The 25,634-nt window shown below is 33.6% G+C and overlaps 1 protein-coding gene across 1 annotated transcript; it reads right to left on the bottom strand.

The window, feature by feature from the left end:
- Positions 1-545: 545 nt before the first annotated feature.
- LOC138336636 (hepatocyte growth factor receptor-like) lies at positions 546-20,789 on the bottom strand. The gene is given in 20 exon segments (XM_069286159.1): positions 546-4,778; positions 5,124-5,260; positions 5,709-5,942; positions 6,261-6,268; positions 6,922-7,143; positions 7,900-7,985; positions 8,293-8,431; positions 9,348-9,600; positions 10,273-10,428; positions 11,241-11,504; positions 12,306-12,408; positions 12,796-12,975; positions 13,293-13,429; positions 13,961-14,099; positions 14,591-14,730; positions 14,973-15,164; positions 16,560-16,691; positions 16,944-17,144; positions 18,200-19,531; positions 20,614-20,789. Coding segments are annotated over 19 exon segments (4,113 nt in total). The 5' UTR covers positions 19,325-19,531; positions 20,614-20,789; the 3' UTR covers positions 546-4,513.
- Between the last annotated feature and the right edge of the window lie 4,845 nt (positions 20,790-25,634).

The following is a 25,634-nucleotide window of genomic DNA, read 5'->3' as shown; positions in this document are numbered from 1 at the left end:
ACCATTATTTCCACATAACAAAACAACACCATCGTGGTTCTTGAAGTTTTCTTCAGCAGCTCAAGTCATTCGGAAATCTGGATGTTCAGTACAATTGTAGAATATGCATACAATCACGACTACTGGTTGGGTCCCAGCATGGCAACAAACTTTCTATACAACGAAAATTGCATGTTACACAGAAGTACAGTTCTAGTAATGTTTTGTAACTATATTCCAAGTTTTGTGAATATCAGACCAATTAATTTCGAGAAACATGTCTGCATAACTTCAAAAGTCTGTATGTTTCAGCTCCTTCAACTTCTATAAAGCTTTTGAATACAACAGCAAGGGCCAGGGCTGCAAGACATATGTGTTTCCTCTGACTATATTTAGGTTTGGTGAAGATTAAATTGGTAATTATTGAGTAAATTATCTAAATGCAAAACTTTAAAGTCAAATATGTTGACGCCACCTAATGGTAAGGGAAAATGATATCAATCTTGCTCTGTCATCTTTTTTTGTAGGCTAAACAAGCAAAAATACTCGAGAAAAAACAACTTGCATAAGATGTTTCTTTTTTATTTTAAAAAGTCATTTACATCAGGTATTGTATACAATTATATTAAATATAATAAACAAATATATTATACCTAGTACATACATTGTATTTTGTTATATATTTCAATACATTTCACATTCTCTCATAGTTACATTGATATGTATTGTTGATAAGGATATTCTCTAGTAATAGATTAAAATCATTGTAGCACCACCATCGGTTTTTACTCTAGAAATTTTAGCTTAAAACTGAAAAAAAGTTTTTCGTCGTGTTGTGCAAATAGAATGATATGTTAAAGTATATCATTAATTATATCTATAGCCTGTAATGTAGACATAGAATAGTATGAAATCAATGCACTAAATGCATATGGATACGAAACAAGGAAGGAGATGAAAGCTTGTAAAAGCAAGATCCACTTATATGAAATACTTAACGACTGAGATTACCTCATCGTAACATTTCCTGAAGACAATACATGACTTAATCGATATTTAGTGGGCCCGGAACACTAGTTTCATAATTATAGTACATCAAAGTTATCTCCCCTGATCTCCAGTGTTTCATTACCACAACAAAAAAGACATTATATCATATTTAAGTCGTTGGAGCGATGGGGTAGGGCAAACATGACAGAAAAGGAAGTGTTGTTAAATGAGGTCTTACATCACATATACCCTATTTTTGGTTTATTTAAATTTAGTAATAATCTAATAAAAGATGAATTAATCAATAATTATTAAAATCATGGGTATCAATCATCCTAATTTAGTACAATGGTGCGTAAATTGTATTAATTGTATTGTGATTAACAGATAATTATTTGAGTATAGCCCATCTCCTTATCTGAGTATAACTTATAACTGCTCAAATGAATGAGTTTAACTTTCAGTTGTGACCCAAGAGTTGATACCTAGCGACAGATCCACTTTCATGATTTTATAATCAGTTTGTTACCCCAACACCATAAATTCATAAAAAATAAGTCTGGTCCAACCTTTTCATAAAGGTTTGTATTAAAGATGCTCCACCGCTGACAAATGATATTTTTTCACTATCAAAAACAGGAGCAGACGATTTAGTATTTTTCTTCAATTACAAAAGTTACTTACTTTACACCATTACCACCATCGAAAAGTTTGAGCTTCTAATTTTACTTCAAGATAAAAATATGAAAAATGATTAATTGCAACCCAGAAAATTCAGTTGCACTATATCATATATGGAAGGAAGTACTGATTGCGAATGCACCAAAGGCGAAGCAAAATATTTCATGTTATTTTTTGTGTAAATTAGGCACATATACGTTAATGTATGCACGATTAAACACCAATTATTGTTCAAATAATAAATATCATTCATGCTCTGTCCGCAGTGGAGCATCTTTAATCTTTTAAAAAAAAAAATTCATTTTTGAATCATTGTTTCTGCTTGGATCTTTACTTTTTGGAATGAAAAAAACATATTTAATTGTGTACACATTCGCCTGTTAACAAATATAGAAATCACCAGGATATTGAGCTGTTGTTGATATGTTAACAGGAAATCATAGCTTTATAGCAATGACAAATGAACCCCCAGTACAAATCTGGTTACTTATCCATTGCACACTCCCATGATTTGGTGAAGGTCTTGTAGAACTCTGACTTGACAAAATAAAGGTACAGGTTGTAGAGTAAAAACAGTTTCAATATGTTGAATACCTATACACAAATAATAACTGTTATTATTAGATTATCCGAGATGGAGAATTTTCATTGGCTTGGAATTTATTTTGACATCAAGATTCGTGACAAAATGGCGGCATCAGGAGGATTTTTGCTACACATTTTATGTTGAAATCCTTTGAAACTTAGGTTGTTGTAGATATGTGATAAAAAGAATTTAAATTTGTTTTCATTTCATATGAAATTTTATGAAAGTTGTCTCGAAGTTTTTTTGCTTCTTTCAAAATAAAAACCAAGATTCTATATGTATGAGCATATACATATACTAATATAGCTTTAATAACAATAACATTTTAATTAAATACAAAATTTAAATCAATGAAATTAACAGTAGATTCTAAATGTAAGAGCATTTATCTAGAATATTATTAAATTGTATTTATTAATATATACATGTAATAAATTGTGTAGAAAAATTTAATCTTAATTTTTTATCGAAATTAGAATACATATTAATCAAGGACAATTATCAAAATATGTCTATCATGTATATAAATCTGTAAGTAATAAAATTATTATTTTAATATGAACTAAATACATGTATAATGTATCTAACAACCTAAAGTTGCAAAATTTAAAGGTATTGGCTTAAATCGTATAAATTTGTAAAATTACTAAACGTTGACTTTTCTCTTTATCCTGTATACAACCTTAAGAAACAGAGACCGTAGTTTTAACGTATAGATTACATTTCAAATCCCTGACTAATTTGCATATTTAAATGATATGTCAAATATATGCATGAGCAATTTTACCAAAAAATAGCATACCGTATTCAACCCAATAAGCGCCCAGGTTAAAATATTGAAACAAATAAGGAGGCATTTAATAGAAACAAATTTGCGCTAGCTTTTTATAAAATAATTCTACAAAGTAAGCTATAAATCAATTTTCAAAAGAAATCAGTAAAGAAACCAACATAGTTTTCATATTTTCAGTCTGAATTTAATTCTAAGTAAGTGAAATTGAAAACTAAAAGGGGGAACGACGTTTATAAGAATTGAATATGGTAGGTCAATTTCACCAAAATGTATATTATAATAACAATAAAAAATGTCTCGTCCTTTACAATGAAGTATATAAAACATATTAAATATACAAAATAGGTATGGTTCTAAATAAAACAAACAAGTATAGCTAGAATGGTACTACGATACTTTTTGGAATGTGTTCAGTATTTAAAGCAACTTTTGTAAAAAAGATAAATAGCCTTGGTAAGGAAAATGAACATATAATGGTAAAACAACACAACAAAACAATAAATACAAACAAAAACTTACATATAACACATATGGTTGTCATGGTGATCAATCAATTATAGTCTGTTTCATAATTGTGTCAAAAGTAACAAATCAAGCTATTAAATCAGGTTTAATCTCCAAATACAAAAATTATTTTGACAATAAATTTGCATATCATGAGCGGTATTGAGCACAATTTGGAATCTTAAACATGGTTATATTTAGAAACTAAAAACTTTAACCTCCTATCAATGATTTTCATGTTTTAAACATCAAAATACATTTGTATGAATCTCTTGGGACCAAGAAAATAACTAACAATAAAAAGCACAGCTTGTGTATCATATGAATACACAATTTTTAGGAATTTAAATGCAGAATGAAAATTAATACTTATATAACTATGAATTTGTTTCAAGTTTGCTATAACAATGTTATACTGAAAAAAATTAACCATCGAATTCCGAACACAATATATATTGAAACAAACGATAAAAATGTTTATTTTATAATGAAGTTCATTCAGACTTCTCCAGACCTAAAACTCCCACAATGCACTGCACAGACAACATGCGATAACAATCATACTATTTCCTGAACATTCATGCATTTGATGCCATTGTGATAAAAACACAAATCTATAACACAACATCAATGAAAACTTACACATTTGATGATTTAAAAAAAAGAAATATGCCTCCTTCTTGAATTATGAATATGATATTTTATAATTATCTATATTAGTTATACATACAATGGATCCTTGATAATCCGGAAACTTAAGTCCCCAAAACATATGGATTGTGAAATCTCCGGACTTTCAAATTCTGTCACTTAGTCAATTTTATATTTGTATATCAAAAGTAATCTGCCCTTGCAGGTAAGTATTGTCTGTGAGGTCATCTGTTTCCCGGCATTTCTGTCTAAATTGTGAGTTTTCTGGACTATAACCGTCCGGATTATTGTGGGTCCACTGTATTGTATATTATGTAGAGTATAAGGGACTATGCTACCGTCGTATTTGGTTCTGCTGGTTCAACATTCTCTGTGGCTTCTGGCGTCATAATGGCGGACTGAGTGGCGTCGCCATAATGGTAGTCGGTGGCCGTCTCCACATTGACGTATGTACTCTGTATGTTACTCCTCTGCTGTCCCTGTTTCATCTGTTGTTGTAGAACTGTGACCATTTCCCGTACCTCGTGAGCTAGTACAGAGAAGGTCGGACGGTCATTTGGATTGAACATCCAACACTTTGTCATGATTTTGTATCTGGAAGGAATATCAATAAATTAGGTATTTATTCATAAAGAAGTAAAAGGTAAAAGCTTATCATTTACAATTATTAGTATATTTTACCATTTAAGCAAATATCATCACTACTTTTAGACATCTTTTCATTGGTAAATTGGTTAATATGAATATGAGGCTAATTATGTGCTTACAAGACATAAAGTATCTGATGAACAAACCCAATCTTTAAAATTGGGTAAACTTTGAGATCTCTTGATATGGCTTTACAGATCAAACTGCAGTGATATGACTACAGTACACATTTCGACTATCTGACATGAAAGAGTTTGGATCCTCTTGGAAAAACAAAGAGAGTGTACTTACAGAGTGTCTGGACAGAAGGGTGGTTGTGGCATCCTACGACCAGCCTTGATGTACCTCAACACGTCCCAGTTATCAACTTCTGGGTAAGGGTTAACTCCCCTTGTCATCAGCTCCCACAGGCAGATCCCAAAAGACCACTGACAGAAGGGGAGATAGTTCAGGTAAGAAATAGTTTTTATTTCAATTCAGGAAACTTAAAATTGAAATTTGAATCCATCAATTCTTAGAAAATTAAGCTTAAATTAACTTTAAAGAATTTAGCGATTCAAATCACATGATTATTTGATTAAGCATAAAAAAACTTGTTGTTTATATGTAGCAGATTCTATTATATATCAGTAGTAAATGTAAATAAAAGTCCCAAAGAGCCTGTATTGCTCACCTAGATAGTTCACAAGGGCAAAGTGGTGGTAATTAACTCAGATATTATTTAAATAATGCTCAGCCATTTAGGGTTATGGCTAGACCAATGGATAAATTCATATAAATTATGTTCGGTCTGTTCATAATGTTTTATATCGCTGCTGGATGGGAATCTATCCTATTAAACAAATTTTAGAAACAATTCATGAAATTTTCACTGACCACATCTGATTATTTTGAGTTGTAGTTGCCCTTTTCTAAACATTCTGGTGCCATCCACTTGACAGGGAGTTTACTCTTTTTATTGTCACTGCTGTAATAATCCCGCTCATAGATATCTCTGGACAGTCCGAAATCTGCCACCAGGGCTCTAAAGTTCTCGTCCAACCTATAAAGAAATATCACACTTTCCTTGGATAGTCTGACATCAGAAATCAGGAACTTCAATTTTATTTCCTACCTATGGATAAACACTGCATCTGTATGTCAAAATAACTGTCATGAAAAATTGGGAAATTTTCTCAAAATAAAGGCATTGAATAATCCTTTAAAATAGGTCAATAAATCAAGAAGTTAATAGGGCCAAATATTATTTTAGCTATATGCTTCAAGAGGATTACTTTGTCATTGCTATACTTACATACAGTTTCTGGCAGTCACAGTGTCAGTCCTATACTTACATACAGTTTCTGGCAGTAACGTGTGTCAGAAAAGAAATTCAAACTTATTCATTTTACAATATTTGGCAGCCAAATTTCTTATTCAATTATTTACCAAACTGACTGGAGAAATTTTGAAAAAATGAAAGGTTAGTCACACTACCCCTGAGATGTGGATCAAAGCTATTCCATAAACGAATGGGTATCAGCGTCTTTGATTGTACCAGATTCTGAATCTGCTGTATCTCAAATGGAAACACGAAAACAGAATCTGTATTTTAACTGCCCCTCCCATTTTATTTCTTAAGTTTAAGTTCAATAGTTTGATTTCTTGTAAAGTAATACTTAAATCAACTGACATAATATATTGATTTTATTGTAAAATTATAGGTCGTTGAAAATAATTAATTTATTTTCACCATGGCCATGTATTTTGCCCCCCCCCCCCCCAAAAAAAAAAAGAAAAAAAAAAAAAAACCCCTGTTATTACTAGACATTTATATCAATTTAGATTATCATAACACCAAAAATATTTGGCTTTTATATGCGAAGCCTATCTTTCATATGGGTGCCGCCATCATGGAAAAAATCCAAATGCGTTCCATTTAGCTGTGTCGTATCAAGTTAGTATAACTGGTATGAATCCACAAATGAAACACACTGTGAGTGTTTGAGCAAATGGAGCTTAAATGTATACAGTGTTAATTTGGTAATGACCAACGAAATTCTGATTTAAAATTGGGTCTTAAGTTAATCACATGTAAACAAAGCTCAACTTCTATACATCGGAACAAGATTCCTAGTTAAGCTTACATTCTGTTCATTTCGTATGTAGGATAAGAGATCACCGTGACTCATGTACGGCAGTACCACCAAGGGCATGTCATCCATCCCAAAACAGATCCCTGTCAGGGTCAGCACATTCTCGTGGTGGAAATCCTTCATACGCATTGCCTCCTCCAGGAAACTCTGGACGTCTATTTCTCTCGGATTATCATCTACAATATAAACATCGATGTTACGGGCAATCGTGTAACGTTATTTAACCAGGATGTTTGACAAATGACTGAAATGTCAATCAACTTTCCAAGAGGAATTTGTGAATATGGTAGTAAATATTTGCATACATCACTTGTAGTACATTTTGTAAGTAAGGGTTTATTTTGAAATATCTTTCATTTAAAGAGTCACATAAGTAAGTTTGAGAACTTCAAGGTGTATCGAATGGCATTTTCCTTATTGGTATTTACTCTACTCGACCCAATAAGCGCCCAGGGTGTTTCAAAATTGAAAAAATAAATAGGTGCTTAATAAGACGAAATTACTGGAAACTTATATAATTTTGAAAGTTTTAGTCTTATGCCCGGTTCAACTGCAATTGAGGCCAAAAAAGTGGGAGGGGTGCTAAGAGGGACATGGGCACTTATTTGGTCGATTATGTTAAATCAAATGTGTTGCTCCTGCTTTAGTTTTGACATTTAAACCTGTCAAAATGTTGATTTAATGAAATATTTCTTAATATTTCAATAAATTTTTGAAAACCTGCTGTTGTCTGCAACTACAATACCACCAGAAAAGTATCCTGTGCAAATTAAAGAGGCTGCCACGTCTCTATTTCAAGTTTTGTGTTTGCAGCAAAACTCTTGAATTTTACAAGAAATAATACCCTATAATGGCTTTTCCACTTTTCCTTAGCCTTCATCTTACTTGATAAGCACTAATTGAAAATTGATAATTTTTCAGTATATACTCACTGTGTAATGTCTTGACTGCCACCATTGTATCTTCCTTTGCTCCTGGCAGGGTCAGGAAGCCTTGGTGTACACAACCGAAATGGCCTGGAATATTAAATGTATCCAAAATAATAATTCAAGACTAAAAAAATATGGAAAAAAGCTAGACCACATCATTATTATTGATTGCTTATTAATTCATCGGAACACATTGTCAAGTTGTACATTAAAAATTGCCCTTATGTACAGGTTTGGGAGTTCAAATTCACTACATTAATGAACAACTTCTTACCAAAAAACAAATATTACTTTCTTCATTTCATGGACAAACTAGAAATGTATGTAGGACATAAAAGAGCCATTTTAATAAACCAAATACCAAGCTCACTTCCATAAAATACAGATACTGACCTCTCCCCTAGTATTTCCCCGAGCCGGAGCCATTCACGTTCTATCAGAAGGTTTTTGTCCCGGAGTACCAACAATGTGTCGTCATCAATACCAGACAGAAGTGAGGCTGCTGCTCCACCTGACATCCGCTGCTCCGCATAATCTATTAAATTCAACAAAATCATAATCAATTTAATTGATGTTAATTAAGTCTTCCTCACTTTTGATTTGAATGTAATATTTTCACAATTTCACGGGGACATCACAAAAATTTTATTTGTAATGCATGTATCAATAATCAAAAACAATCAATCATAACTCCTCATATAGGAACATCAAAATTTTTTTTTCTAAAAAAAATAAAAAATTAAAAATTGATCAAATTAAAGACAATAGAAATAAAATAACGAATTTCTGTAACCATGACAGCAACACAAGCATACAATGGGTTTTTTCAGAAGGTGATGTATGGAATGAACTCAAGATAGCAAAGAAGAAGAATTAAAATTCAATAACATAAAGTTGCTAAATAAAGATTTTACACAATTTCACAAAATTTCACTAAATGTTCCATAATAGAAAGTAAATAATGTTACATACAAGGTATTCATTTTTGGCACTTAATTTTAATGACCAGAAAGTAGTTTTAATTACTGGAAACAATAGAACAACTTTGTTTTGTTGCATATGCTTTTGTCACAACTCCTTAAGATTAGGCTTATGATGTTCTACCTGCATGCTTTTTAGCCATTTTGGCATGGTTCAAGGCTGGACACCAGATATGACAAGCCGTTGACCGGGGCTCTCAGGCAGCCTCGGGGAGATTACCCCCTATCCCTGGATATCGGCTGATCATTGTGATCATAGTGTTTGGAGGCTATACAAAATGTTTTGGATGAAGATGCAAAAACTGAAATTTTTGCCCCCCCCCCCCCAAAAAAAAAAAAAAAAAAATAAAACTGAAAATCATGCTTGCACACTATACGCCAATGCACACTTATGATACAAAAGTCATGCAAAATACAGTGTTATGAATGTTTTCAGGAGAAAAAAATAATCAAAATACATTTTGCACCTACCATTGACCCGATTGTCCATAATCATCTGACCGTTAGCATCTGTTCGGACGGCCTGATAATGAGCCATGTAAGGATCCCCAGGCTTTTTAAATATAAACATCTGTTTTTTCTTCAAAATGATGACAACGATGATTAATAGAATGACGACGACGATGATGATGACAATGAGAATGATGGTCATTGTCGCTGGTGCTGTCTCCGTCGCAGTAAACACTAGGAATCCGATATCTTTCGTTAATCCCCCTGCTGTTACCTGCAAGAAAATTTTACTTCATTCTACTTTTTCCTTTTTAAACAAGAAAATTAGCTGAATCCCTCAAATTTTACAGAATGACCAGGTTTCTTTTTAATACAAAATGTCAAATATATATGTCAGTGGTCTACACTTTTGATATGCACGTCTGCCTCTTCTATCTTTGAAAAAAAAATACATCTGATAAGATTGATAAAACTATGAATGTGAATTTCAAAGTATGATTAAGAATTGCAAATTATGAATATGAATTTCAAACTATGAATAGAACATGAATTTCAAACTAAGAATATGAATTTTAAGCTATGGTTATGAATTTCAAACTAAGAATATGAATTTTAAACTAAGTATATGAATATTAAACTAAGAATATGAATTTTAAACTAAGTATATGAATATTAAACTATGTATATGAATTCCAAACTATGAATACAAGGAATTTTTAAGTTTTTTGGCCAATGTTTCTGTGAAAGATGAAGACTTGTTTCTCTCTTTGTTTTAAGCGTTTTTGTCTGTTCCAGTCAGTCTCTAATATTGGTGCCAGGCTTGAAGGCCTAAATATAGAAGGCTAGAGTCAGCCTTCCTACTGCTACTCGCTTTAGAAGAACCAACCAAGGCCACAATAGTGTAAAATATTCAACAATGAAACAGTGAGAAAAGCTAATCACTTACTGTGACACGATGTTTCTGTGATGAAGCTTCTGAAGGCTTATTGTGCAGTGTACAGGACATTACTGTGTCCTTGAGCTTGGTGACATTGCAGGTGCCTTTAGTTCCGACCTTGACCGTGATATCTCCCATAGATATACCAAGGTTAAGATATTTCCCCTAAAACACAACCATCAGATTATCTCCCCCTATAGATATCTCACAGGTAAGATATTCTCCCTAAAACAAACCTCAGATATCAAAGGTTAAGATATTCTCCCTAAAACACAACCATCAGATTATCTCCCATAGATATACCAAGGTTAAGATATTCTCCCTAAAACACAACCATCAGATTATCTCCCATAGATATACCAAGGTTAAGATATTCTCCCTAAAACACAACCATCAGATTATCTCCCATAGATATACCAAGGTTAAGATATTCTCCCTAAAACACAACCATCAGATTATCTCCCATAGATATACCAAGGTTAAGATATTCTCCCTAAAACACAACAATAAGATTTTATCTCAAATGGATATATATTACTGAGATTGGCAGTCAAGTAACAGAAGAAATGAATGAAGAGAGATATAGAGTAATATTTTAAGGATAAAATGTTTCTTTAAAAATAAGTTGTCTATTACAGATGCTGATTAATGTTCATACTTATAATTGCTGTTCTTTTTAAAATTAATTTAAACACTTCCTTTTAATCTACTAAAACTAAATATAATTTACATTCACGCCATATTTATAACTTAAAAAAGAAGAAGATATAATTCATAAACATTTAGAAATATGGCACCTGTAAGGTGTAGGTCAGCAAAACGAACAGCTAATGAGATGTACATACTTTGTAAAAGTATTTGATATATCTTAAATATCAAGAATGTGATTGATTTGAATCAGCAAATGGAGGAAATATCTTGACTTATGAGAATATATTATGTATTTAGATAAATCAAAACCCTGCATATATAGGTACCTTAATGTCCAAAGTTGTCGCGGTAATTTCTATGTAATGTAAATGTCCACTGTCGGTAAACATGTGGAAAAATGGATCAGGATAGTATCTAAATATCCTCCATGCCTCGTCTACAACATCTTTAGGGCCGAGCTCTGTGATGCCGTCCATCTTAAACCAAAGGTGATACTCGTCGGACCTAGTTGGGAGGTCGCCATCTATGTAACTGGTGATATTGACCGACGGGCAGTGCATAGTACGACCACCATCAACAGCTTTACATTTCTGTAACATAGCAATGTATACAGGAGATCATGTGACCTAGTTGAATGAAGGTGAAGGTAATTTATTTGAACAAACTTGGTTGATTTTCATGCCAGCATGCTCTATCAAATCAAATGCCTTTTATTCCATAACAAACAATTTTTTTTCTCTAGCAGGTTTTGGGAGGCCTGGAGTCATTGCCTTTTGGTTATAGTGAAGTGATTAAAAGGGTAAAAATTAGTGTTGCATCATGAGCTCACATTATCATTTGTCCATCGGGTAGGAAGGTTAAATATACTGCAGGCTCCTAAAACACATATCATATCAATATGCATTTAAGTAGCTGCAGAAAGTTAATACAAGGTATATGAATGTCCTTTTAATGACCTTAGCTATGGGTATTTAGGACATTCTGCAGAATAAAACTCAACCCAACAAATAGGACTAAGGAACAGCACTCTCCATGACTGATACGGTCAGCAGCTGCCATGACGTACTGTATTTGGCCCAATAAGTGCCCAGGGCGCTTACATAATTGAAGGAAATAAGAGACCAAATGTGAACTACCCTTTCATAAAATCAGTGCACAAAATAAGTCATAAATCAACTTGCAAAAGAAATCATATAGAGAAATTGTTGTTTGTCATATTTTCGGCATGCATTTACAATGTACTTTAAAAGGGGTATAGGGGCGCTTATAGGGACAAGGGCATTAATTGGGTTGATTACGCTTACTTAGAAAAATTCTTGACAGTTAGGCAGATTTTAATTGTAAATATATGTTGAAAAAGGCCATGAGGTAACAGGGCTTTCACACCCTACCTGGGTTGGTGGCGTCTTCTGAGTCTTGACAATCGTAACTCCTAGTTGTGGATCTGACACAATGTGTAGATTAGTCCCCGTCACGACCAAGTTAATACCCCCACTGTAAACAGAAAGATAAGGATTTTACAGATAAGAGAATTCTGCTGTAAACCATTAAATTTTCTCAGGATACAATAGTTCAGGTCTTTGGTATTTTTTATCTTACTGTAATCGTGAATACGTGTACGTAAAATCACAAGCTCTTATTGGCAATCATGCATTCATATATGTTTTACCGAGGTATTCAGTTATTTACGAAACATTTGAATTCACGTGATAATTCTCTTTTATGACACTTATACTTTAAACACAATAGTGTAAAGCCAGTTATTTTCATGAGATAAAATATTTCTTGAATGAATTAAATTTTTGCGGCAAAATCAATGACCAGTGTAATCGCAAAAACATCATACCGTTAAAAATCACTGGTGTTTGACAGTAAACTTACCTGGCGATTGATCGAGGTGGAGTGACTTTAGAAATAGAGGAGTCTGTCATGTAGGTAAAGTCCGTGTAGATGGGGAAATCAGTGCCGTCTATAACAACCACTACTGGACCGCTGACCATCCGGCCATTCACTCCGGGGGTCCACTTTGTGGTCAGACAAGTTATCATAGTTGCATTGTAACTGTAGCAATGAAAAAGTTATCTTTAATAATGTTCATGTTTTGTTTAGCATAAGTTTCAAATAAATTATATATACAAAAATAACAATAACGACTGACTCAAACGGTTAGGCTTTTCGCTCTGTCTAAGGGAGCTCTTCAGACTAGTTATTTGAAGACTTTATATATATAAAAATATTAAACATTGAAGAAAGAAGTTACATCTCCTTTTTTTAAAAGTGAAAAGAAAATATTACTAATATTTAAACATTGAATAAAAAAGTCATATTTTCTTTTCTTAAAAAGCGCAGAGAAAATTTATTTAGAAGTATATACTAACCTTTTTAGAGTACATGGAACATTTGCAACCTTCACATAGCGGTCTTTCCCGATATCCAAGTTATCTCCCTTTATGATGACTGTTGTTCCACCAGATATGGGTCCAAAGCTGGGCGTAAAATTGGCCATTAATGGTGACTGAAAACCAGGATTAAAAACAAATCTATGTTTGTCAAACCTTTCATTAATTTTAAGGGGTTGGGAGTGTTGAGGGTGATATTATAACTGGGGACATTTTTTGCTTTCTGAAAGAAAGACTAAAAGTTTCACAAATCAAAGTCTTATACTATTAATAGTATTTACTATTTTATGTCTTTCAATAGGACATGTACACAGTCATGAGTAAACAGAAGTGATTTGTTAGAGGACAAATTGCTTGGCCCTTAGGTGACCTTGTGACACAAAGTTCAATGATCAGAATAAAAGAACTGGACACATGGTCTGGCATACAGGTGAATAGGTGCAGGTAAAAAGTATTCTTTCCTATGTTGATCAAAGGTCAAAATACAGGTCACAGTGACCTACTTTTGGTAAACCCATGAACTCTGAGTAGGAAGTTTCAAGCGCAAAAAATATAATAATTATCTAGAGATAGTGCCCGACTATAATGTGCAGAAGGACAGAACGACAAGCGTGTTACCATGGCAACACAGTGACACTAGTTCCTACCTTGTAACTGAAGAGTGGCTTCGGTAGGGAATACCTCCCCATAATCTTATACTTTATCCCTGTTTTGGTATCATCAGAAATCTTCACAGATACAGGTAACGAGTTGGTCATTGTTACAGGTGGCGCGATGCAAACTATGCTGAAATGATACATTATAATATATAATATGATATGCATATAATGTAGATAGAGTTGATTTATTTTTTCTATAATATGTAAATATAAAATATAAAACTATACCAGTGACATAATTGTGATTTCCTTTCTTCTAAATACATGTATTTAAAGAGACAATTACACTGTAATTGTTTTTAGTACTCACTATTGTGTTTTCAGGTAATTAGTAATATTTAACCGTGAATTCATGGATAATAAGGGCATAGAAACTTAGTATTTATGTACAGGTTTCATTTTAACACATTAAAACCAATTCAAGTGAAGAAATGAGTAGCTTACACTTAAAACTCATATTTGAAATTAAAAAATTAATATTTCATAATATAGTTAACTATACAAAAATTTATGAGAAAATCTATGAAGTTGTCTACGATATACATTTATGAAAATATTTATAATATGATGCTGATGTTTTATATGTATTAAAGGACTATTATTTAGTCAGAGTAAAACCTTGTGAAGTTTCTGTAGCTGAGAGAACATTCCTGATTGCCAATAAGAGCCTGAGTCTCCTGGGCGTACACGGAACCAAAATTGTTGCCGTAGATGGTCACTGGGGTTTGTCCGTCAAAAGGAGCACTATCTGGGACAATCTGTCAGGGTTAATGTTCAAACATCATGGTCAATTAAAGTTCACACACCAAGGTCAAAGTTCAAACATCAGGGTCAAAGTTCACACATCAAGGTCAAAGTTCACATGCCAAGGTAAAAAATTGCACAACAAGGAAAAAATCATTATTTATTTATAAGGAAAATTGTATCTGCTGGTGGGCGGGGAGGGGAATATTAAAGAGAACATAAAGAAAAATTTTTTTTTTGGTGATGTGACACTTACAGAGTATATAACAGGAGGACAAGCGTCCAGACTCCATGTTGTCAGGGTACCCAGCGGTTGTGTTGGCTTGATACAATCGGTTTTCTTAGTACAACGGTCCACACACCATCCACATACGAGAGGATCATCAGCCGTGACACAAGTCTCACATGTGCTGTATACTTCACATGTATCAAGGGGGAACTTCACAACCTGTGATGAGGAATTCATCATCACACAAGTTAAAGCATTAAACATTGAACAAATATAGCTTTAAACTTACAATACATATATGCTGGTCGATCGTATATTTCGATATTTGGACAGAACCTATTAATTTGAAAGATGCATCGAAGGAGTGAATGACTTATACCCCTTCCCTTGCACAAATTTGGTAATAACTCCATTCATAGGGGACATTGCAAAACCCTATATAGCTTACTCAACGCCCCTTTATGTCAGGGTTCTGTGTACTAAATTATATCAAAATCTGTCAAGTAGTTAATAGGAGTTCGCAGGCAGACAGACAGACGGACAGACGGACAACCCGATTCCAGTTTAACCCCACCCCCCCTTCTTAACTTCGTTGCAGAAGGTATAATTAAGTTGAGGACAAAAGCATATTGGACACATAAGTTATATCAATACATATTTCTGGCCAGTCAGTTGTTAACATCCATCACAAACATGCTTTCATCGACTAGGGGTTGGGTCATTGGAGAACTGTATTACATGCATAACGATCGATGGTGTATTCTATTTATACAGCAAGCTGCAGGCAAAACATATATACAAAACATGTACTATTCTTAAAGCAGAATAAGAATGTCCATTAAGGTGCAGACTCTACGATCACAACAAAGGGTATCAGACTCTACCACAAGTCAGGAAGGGCCCCACTAAATGACTGACCCACCAGGGTATCAGACTCTACCACAAGTCAGGAAGGGCCCCGCTAAATGACTGACCCACCAGGGTATCAGACTCTACCACAAGTCAGAAAGGGCCCCACTAAATGACTGACCCACCAGGGTATCAGACTCTACCACAAGTCAGAAAGGGCCCCACTAAATGACTGACCCACCAGGATATCTGACTCTACCACAAGTCAGGAAGGTCGACATCGCTAAATGATTGACCCAGCAGGGTATCTGACTTTACCACAAGTCAGGAAGGGCCCCGCTTAATGACTGACCCACGAACCAGGGTATCAGCTCTACCACAACTCAGTAAGGGCCCTGCTTAATGACTGTCCCATAGTGGTATCAGACTCTACCACAAGTCAGGAAGGGCCTAACATGCAAGTCCCCATCACTTTATTAGTATTAGTTAAGTACAATATTCTCATGTTTCAAAATGTTTTCCACTATTAAAATCAAAAATGGCTGCATTTTTTAATGTGGTTGGCCCAAAAAGTTACACGGCTGATCTAGATGGCATGGAAAACCAACACACCAAATTCGAAAACAATTACTTTTTCAATCATAATTTTAACAAAGAAAAAAAATGGACAGACTGACAGATAGCCATAGGGACAATCCATATGGCAAAAGCATCATGATATATTTGTTGGTAGAAAATGACACAAAGATATAATTATGTAGTTACCTTGTTACCAGCTAGCACATGTACGTTGGTCTCTCCTATATCCAGCTGCATGTCTTGTTGTATAGGAACAGCCCTGTTTCTTGTCAGGTCAAAGTCTAGGTATGGTGTCATCAAGTCGTGGTTCTCATCAACCTTTAAGATTTTGTCCATGAAAGTTGGGAGATTTAAACCAATTGATTTTAATCTATGTAATTTGAGGGTGTGACAACGAAATCATTATCTGAGGGATAATTCATGAAACATCTTACGACAGGTAAAAATTGTGTTTGAAATAGTCTTATTTAGCAGGTGGTCTTAAAACAGAGGTGGCCTTTATAGTATTTTTTTTTCTGAATATTTTAATGAATAGATATATGCTTGTATAATTTCAACTCCAAGCTCTACCTTTGTTTTCAGCAAATGTCCATCATGTGTGCCCATAACAGCCACTGTATCCTCGCCCTGAGTCACCACGGCAACAGACGTTAACACATTGTAAGGTATGTAGGTGGTGGCCGAGGTCCGTAAGCTGTGCTCTGGGAGACGGTCCTGTATACCAACATTTGTCAGGCTGCCGCAGAAGGAAGCTTTGTTGAAATCACCAGGCTGTGAATCAAGCAAATTATATAGTATTAAATTATCAAGAAACTTTCAAAGATACATTCAAATAATTAAAAGATGTCTACCCCTGACAAATAGTATTTTTTCTCAATAAAAACCAAGAGCAGACAAATAAGTATTTTTCTCCATGCAGTTACAAAAGTTACTTACTTTACGCCATTTCCACCATTGAAATGTTTGAGCTTCTAATTTTACCTCAAGATAAAAAATATTTAAAATAATTAATTGCATCCTGAAAAAAATTCTGTGGCACTATCACTTTGTCCTATATAAAATGAAATACTAATTGCACATGCAACAAACACAAAACAAATTATTTCATATTATTTTTTGTGGTAATCAGACATAGATATACGTGATTAAACACCATTTATTGTTCAAATTATATCGAGTATTATTTATGCGCTTTAATGACATAAAGAAATTAATACATAAAAGAAGTGATGTATTTATTTTCAATATAAACTTATCATAATATATGTACTTATAGAGAATATTCATTACTTAAAAGAAATGACTTAAATTTTTCGACATTAGCTTATCATAATATTTGCATTTATGCAGAATCATTCTTTACAGTAAATTATCATACAAGTTTTTTAAAAGATAAGCAAGACTTTCAACATTTGACCATGAACATGCATGCCTACTGGGGTAAATTGTTGATCAATCTAACCACCTCTGTACCACATGTGACCTAGCTTGTATTATGTTTAATCTAGTATTTGCTTTAATACTCCGATATTCAATGCATACACATATGTACATACCTACATATGACTTATGTACACACATGCATATGGCACATGTACACACATGTATATAACAATATTTTAGTAGCATTAGTAATACAATGCCAAATACAAACAAAAAAGAAGAAGAATCAAGAACAATTATATAAATGACATTTTTCTTATCTTGGAAGAAATTATGGAAAATTAAGGATGCTGGCCTCAGCCTTTGGGCAATAGCTGATTTTCCAATGGCAGTATGAGCCCTGAGACATACACCCCACTAAGAACCATAAATTGTATACGTACCGCACACATCTTTGGCGCTGTTATGCTTTTACCATATACCCAAGCTGGTTGTATTGCATCACCAGAAAAACAGGCTTGTTGGAGAGCTAAAAATTTTCCCAGTATGTCATTCAAATAAAAGAAACACATTACTGAGCCTTCGTTTTCGTCCGGATTTGGATCCAATTGTGAGTTAGCGCCAAAAGTAACAAACAGTTTTTTGTCAAATTTTGCAGGAAGTTTTCCTGCATCTACAAGAACAGCATCAGTTGCTATGTCGTATATTTTCCCGTTGTGTTGACACTGAAGAGGAAGCTCCGTATATGAAGAATAGGCCACATCATCTTTACAAATTTGAATTATTTTGGATACAAAAACATTGTCCTGTGTCTGGTTACCAAATGGGTCTTTCATTTGTACAGAAATGTGGTAAATATAATTCCCAAACTCAAATGAGTAGATGTAGTAAGATTGGAACAAATCCTGGACAGAGTCGGCAGCTGTTAAGTATGTACCATGGGAAGTATTTTCAACATAGTACATCAAACGCCAGGATGAGTCAGTATCGCGGAATTCTCGTGTTGACATAATTTTCGGACGGAATATCAAATTTCTGTTATCAAACCCCATGGCGACATACAGGACTTTTTCTGTACTACCAGATTGTTGGTGGGGAGATCCAAACACAACAGACACTGTTGAAGGTGAGGTAGTTCCAATATAGTTCACATTATCCGTGGCAACCAGAGTATGATTAGACGAAATATCTCTGAGGAAGAGACATGAACACAGTCCCTGATTGGCTGAACCACACATCAATATGTTATCCTTCTGGTCGTTAATTTCTAGGACACGGACATGATTTGGTGACATTTTCCTCCCCTCACTACAAGGCAAAGGTGATGGAGGACAGTTAATGTTATCCAGAACTGGTCCGATGATATGCTCCTGTATCAGATTAAAGTTCTGGTCTAAATGCAGGATTATGTTTTTACCTCCGACATACAAATGTCCATTTTGTCTATCCATAGTAACCTGTGTGAGGGGCTGGTGATCACTACTAACATTGTACACTGTGTAAAAGTTCTCTGTACTTACAGAGCACAGCAAAACCAAACAAATATCTATAATCAGTATTTCCTTCATGACTCATCAAATATTAATTTAATTGCTCTTTGTTGATATTTGTATCTTCATTTTTTTATCTATAATAATTATCTAAATCTGAAATCTTGGTTCAACCCATTACAATTAAGAGAAATGATCTACTTCCTCATGTAAGATCAACATATATCTGCCTTTTGATTTCATTTTCAATTGGTTGCCTAGTATTCTTTCTTCAAATTTTTCAATCTGAAATGTAAAATGAAAAATTGATTTATTCTATTGAATATAGATTATTATTCTCTTTTCATAAGTGAGTAATTTTTTGCAGGTTGAAACATATTTTTTCCTCCATCAGGTGTGAATTTTTAGCAAGAACAAGCATGCCTTCGAATGTAGGTCAAAGGTAAAAATGTAGGTCACAGTTACCTACGATAACTATTTTTGAAATGACTAATAGAATCTTTCATTTCCTAGAGGGTGCACAATGACAATGAAATTTAAACCCGAGGGGTAATTCATGAACGTCTAAACTACTCATGCATTACGAGGGTTGAACATTCATGAATTTTCCCAAGGCTTGTAATTTCGTGACTGCATGTGAGAGAAAATTTGTTCAATCTAATTGAAATACACTGGTTCGTATTATCATGACATATTACTTCTGAGGATAGGATCCAACAACATCCCATTTTAGGGGTCATGTTCTGTTGACCTTTCGATTTGGCCAATCAAAATATTACTATATACTTCCACATTTCTGACAGAGACGGAATAGGTTGCAGATCAGCTACATTTAAATGTACTACATCGATCATAGGTCATGGAACGTTGTCAGATCCTCACCTCTGTGAAACGAATGGATAAATTATAATAGGGATCTGTATTTTAATCAGTTACATAGCATCTTGTCTAATTCATATGTAAAATGTTACATGTATGTGAGCTCTTTTGAACTAAATATGGAGATTTAAAATAATACATTGTTACTAAATTCCCAAAATTTGATTAATTAATCTAATCCATTACAATAAGCCTTAATTTTTTATTCTCTATTTTTTGCAATCCCACCACGAGCTAATTATACCTATTCAGCAAAAAGTACTAGCAATATTATATGTGGTTAAAATAAAACTGAATAATTAAAAACTTATAATTACCATACCTAATTATAATTTGCTTCAGACGGCTAATTTGGAACCAATGGACGACATATCAACAACAAATACGTTCTCTGCATCAGGGAATGGGGGCACGCCTTTGGCTTTACCTGGCTGACTAAATGCAAATACGGATACATACCTGTACATCTGACACATATACGTACATACCTGTGATTATCTCATCAATGACTCAGTTGTAGAATTGTTTGTACTAAGTTAGTGTTGGCTTGTAGTATTAAACACAATTCCACTGCACTTTCTACTTGCATTGATCACAGAGCTTTCACTTTGTCGTACAGGTGTGTTGTCGTTAATTGTGATCCGGCGATGTGTGTGTATCCGGAAGTAGAATGTTTCGCTGAAGCGTACGTGACGTCATCAAGTGTACAGGTGTCTTCCCAGAGTTGTCGTTCTTTGTACCTACACCGACATTTTAATTCGCGTAAAAGTTGCGAAGCGCACTGTGTCCGTATTTAACTTTGATTTTAAACATATTTTATTTGCGCGTTATATACAAATGGGATTAGACACAAGTTGTAAATTAAACTTACAATCCGTCTTCTCCCGTAAAAAATAATGATGGTATATACATATGACCGCAAATAATTAATGATTGAATAACGTACAAAACTAGCTTTGAGATAAAATTTACAATGGAGTTTAAGCACGATGAAATTTTTCTGTACCCTCATGTCTTTATAAAATAAAGTTACTGTAACATATAGAATCAATTTGCAAATAACATCATTCAATGAATCAAATGTCAAATATTAGAAATACGCCTCTGTTCAAAGTACTGGAAAGTATAGTAATAGATACATTCAACAGAAAATTTATATAGGATCCATTGAGTTAACTCCTAGTACATGTATATGTATCAGAATTGAAAAATTAAGACTGCTGGTTAGTAAGTTATTAAATGTGTAAATACATTTTTAAATGATCAACAAGTTACAAAATCGGGTAGTCGATTGGCACAGAAAACTGCCGTCTACATAACACTTTCTGAAGCATTCGATACACGAAAACACCACACCATAAATATTTACAGGCCCACTACGATACCTTTCCGGAGCAAATTGTAAGTTGTTTTTTTATATTTATCGGTATATAAATCTTAATATTTTCCCCACCTTATTACATTCCGGATAAGAATACTAATGAACATTATCATAGTGATAATTAGCATTATTTGTGATGAGCTCTAATTGAAATGTTAGCGAGAAAATGATATCAGATACAATAACTTCGCTAGCCAAAGGTATTCAGCACCCTTACTAAAGCATTATATATATGTGAGTTAAGATTTTTTTTCATGTATTGGTGCAGGAACAGGTGTGGCATTTTTATTTGTGACCCGTTTCCAAGTGTGACATATGGCACTATGTAATACATGGACTGGACTAAGACTTGCATTGATCCGAACCGTAAATCAATACTATATAACACTTAAAGTTATATGTGACGTATTTTTCATACTTACGAATCAAGATGAACTTTTAATATGTTATTCATCACCAAACATTACCAACTTTTTGAAAATTACAGTGCTTTCAATGCATAGGTTTTAATTTTACATGTACAAATAAGAGCTGAAAATGATTTTTGGCAGTACTGCCAAAAATCATTTATTTACATCAATAGTGAAGTAAAATGAGTACATACGGCGAGACCATGAAGCCAAATTGTGGTCTACAATTTCATTACACATTTTTACAATGTTTTTAGTAATTGTAAAGTGACTTCTGCAGGTATGTTTTTATTTAAACATATTTAAGGCATAAAAACAACAATTTTTCAATACAAAATTTCTGTGTTATAACTAACGTTTATAAGTCAACTGAAGCCATTTTAATGATTTTTAAAGCTTTATTCATCAAACCTTATGGTTTTTAATAAATTAATGATGAAAAAATAGCATGTCAAAATTATCGCCCAGTTACGGCACATATAACTTTAACGGATATGTGGCAGAAATACATTTCAAATTTATAGTTTGGGTGGACAAATGGTGATTTAGTATCTCTAAATCAACAAAAAGCTTCATTAAATGTGATAAAGACAAATAAAAATACATTTCAACACCATGTATTGTCACATATATTGACTAGAATGTCCACATTTCCCATACTGACATTGTAGTAATACAAAATTTCGTCTGCGAGAACTTTAATTGCCACTCGATGTATTACCCAATGCCATTTTTTGCCTCGCGCATTGCGTCACAGGTCACTCTTGAACACGGTCACAAATGAAAATGCCAGGAAACTGAAAATTGGAACAGGGGATCAAGAAACAAACTTAGATCCCAATTGTTCATATATTTGAGCTTGTACAAAAAGTGGGAATGGTACATAATGCAGAAATTATAATGGACAACTGGAATGCATTTAAATGTACTTTATTAGAAAAAACAGAAGGAGAGAAAGGCATGCAATGTATGATATAGACAACACAAAGCCTTGCTCACACCGCGTATGGCTAGCTACGGAAAGGACATTGCACGTGCACAATATATCTCTAGTCATGACAACAAACACAATACGCATTCACTCTACACACACAGAATACAGAACAGACGGCCAATGTTCCAAAATGGACTTTACCGAAACCGGCCTCCTAGCCCTGCTTAGCGTTAGCTCGCCCGTTAAAGCCGCATAATCCGTATCTTTCAGGGTCCGTAAATCAACAAAAGAAAATTAGGGTACATATATTATAAAAAGTTATCAACTTTCCCCTAATTACACACTCAAAAAGTCCCGAGTTCAAAAGAAATTAATTATTAAAAATTCGATATCCAGAGTGTTTGAATATGCATTTTCAATCGTAGACGATCACGTGACTTTCCAGACCAAACGAAATGGCGTGCCCAGTCAAAAGTGTGTCGTTCATGTTAGCAGGAACTTCTACGGAAGAACTTGTTACTTATCATGAACAAGTGAATGTTTTGTTATGTGATGAAGTTAAAGAGTCCCCCAGAACAATATATATACATTATCGTCGTGTAAACAATACTTCCATTCGGTCATTTTGAGTGTTTACAATACGGCGATCGGTTGACTATGCTTTGCCTAATTTCCGGGGGCCACCGGAGGGATTTTTGTGGGAACGGTATTTAAACTTCGTATAAAATACGTGTTGCGATAACATACATCGTACTAGATAAGATAATAAATTGTACAAAAATGTACCAGATATATAAATAATGGTATTGATAAATAATGAAACAGACAAGACACATCGTACTATATAGAGACGAAAATGGTTATCTACATGTAAATCTCTGGTGATATTTTTTAAAATAAATATCTCAGACGATATTTGACTTGCCTTGGATAATTATAACTTGTTTTATAAAGGTCCAAATGAAATATAATAATAAATCAAGTAAAATAAGCACGGAGAGCAAACTTGACATAATATGCATTTTTGTTCAATGTCATATGTGTATACATGTATACATACATATCTATTAGTTAAAAAATCACCATGTACCGCCTTAAACGAGTATAAAACTTAATACATGTTATTGTATGTATATTTCTGATATTTATGTTGGAAAAGCTCCATGTTCGTTAAAACATGATGATAAATTTCTGGTGAAACTATAAACATTTGGTTATATGATTTCAAGGATTACAGAAAATTAAAAAAAATTAAAAGAAAGAATGGGGTTGAGGTTGCAATAAGGCGGTTTAATGTGTGTTAAAAGTTCTGAATGTCTAACATGCAGTTATGTATATATTTTCTGTGTAGATAATGAAGACAGCTCCCTTGGTTAAAGAGACAATTCACTCAGGCAAATTCTTTTACATAACCAATAAGCAAACTATAGCATAAATGTATTGTTCTACATTTCTTATGAAACATATAACGTAAAACATTGACAAATTCCACAACATTGTTAAGTATTTTAATTAATATCGTTGAAATATCAAATCATTGATCAATACGATTAAGCAGGTACAATATTAACTCTGTACCCATACCCGAGCCAAAGTCACGCACGTTAAACAAATGAACTACATAACCACTGAGAAGGTGATAAAATGATTTTTAGGCAAGACAATTCACCTAATAAGGTAAACACACTACTGTCAGAGCGATTTGAGCAGTTCTAGCCAAAAGTTGCATTACTTTACGAGCAAGGGACAGGGTTCGGCATACAAGAAGTTCGACCACAGTGTGTAATGGCGGACAGCGAGCGAGTTTGAACATTACACACGCATTTCACCACCATGGGCGTTTCAGGCATATCACAGTAACACTGACTGATGTAATTTCCATTAGAAGTTGTTTTATCTGATATATATACAAATTTTAATGTTCTCTTAGACTGAATTGTCTGTGATGTACATGATAGCTTGCCAATGAACCATATAGCTACCATATAAAATGATGTCCAGTCGTGAATTTGCCTCTGAATCAAATGAATTAGAAACATGTATAATGAAAGACCTAGGTGTTTCTTATACAATCATATTCATGCACAAATAGCACATTCATATACATTGTATAGTGTACATGTACACATATTGTGCATTGAATTTTAAGTCAATAAAAAAAATGACTGGAGTTCAAAATAGCATCCAGTAGTAAATAAGCTGACCATAGCATGTGATTCTCATGTCATCACAGTAATTGCAGTAAAATTCATTTTTTAGTATGTATATAGTCTAACCTGGTGGAAAATCTAACTTTATTAGTTGTATTTTATTAGTTTATTTTTATATATTCAAGCAATCCTAATTCCTTTAGTGTGATCTTGCTCCAAACACTAAGTGAAGTTGCTAAGAGCTTGTACATGTAGACCTTGATTGACCTGGACTAATTAGAAGTTATTGTCAGTCCATTCCTTTCTATTTCAATCAAAACTTTGCAACTTAAAATATAGTCAATAATGAATAATGCAATTTAACAACATGCATCACAGGCTATTGTCTCTACAGATACATGGATATTCTTAATTTCTTATATATATGTGCAATCTGTGTATTACACAACAACAAGATTTTTTTATTACACATAGGGATATATGCATATCTATAGAGCCAAAATCTTGAGATGTGACACTGACTTTTGACCCAAATAACCTTTGATCTAGCTCCAGTCTTGTTTGCTATTTATTTCCTGTATTTGAACATTTCTAAAATGAACACTGCATAATTAAACAACTCAGACAACTGACA

The sequence above is a fragment of the Argopecten irradians genome, chromosome 12 (assembly GCF_041381155.1).
Source record: "Argopecten irradians isolate NY chromosome 12, Ai_NY, whole genome shotgun sequence".
In the NCBI taxonomy this organism is placed as follows: Eukaryota; Metazoa; Mollusca; class Bivalvia; order Pectinida; family Pectinidae; genus Argopecten; species Argopecten irradians.
This window is presented reverse-complemented; position numbering and strand designations above follow the sequence as displayed.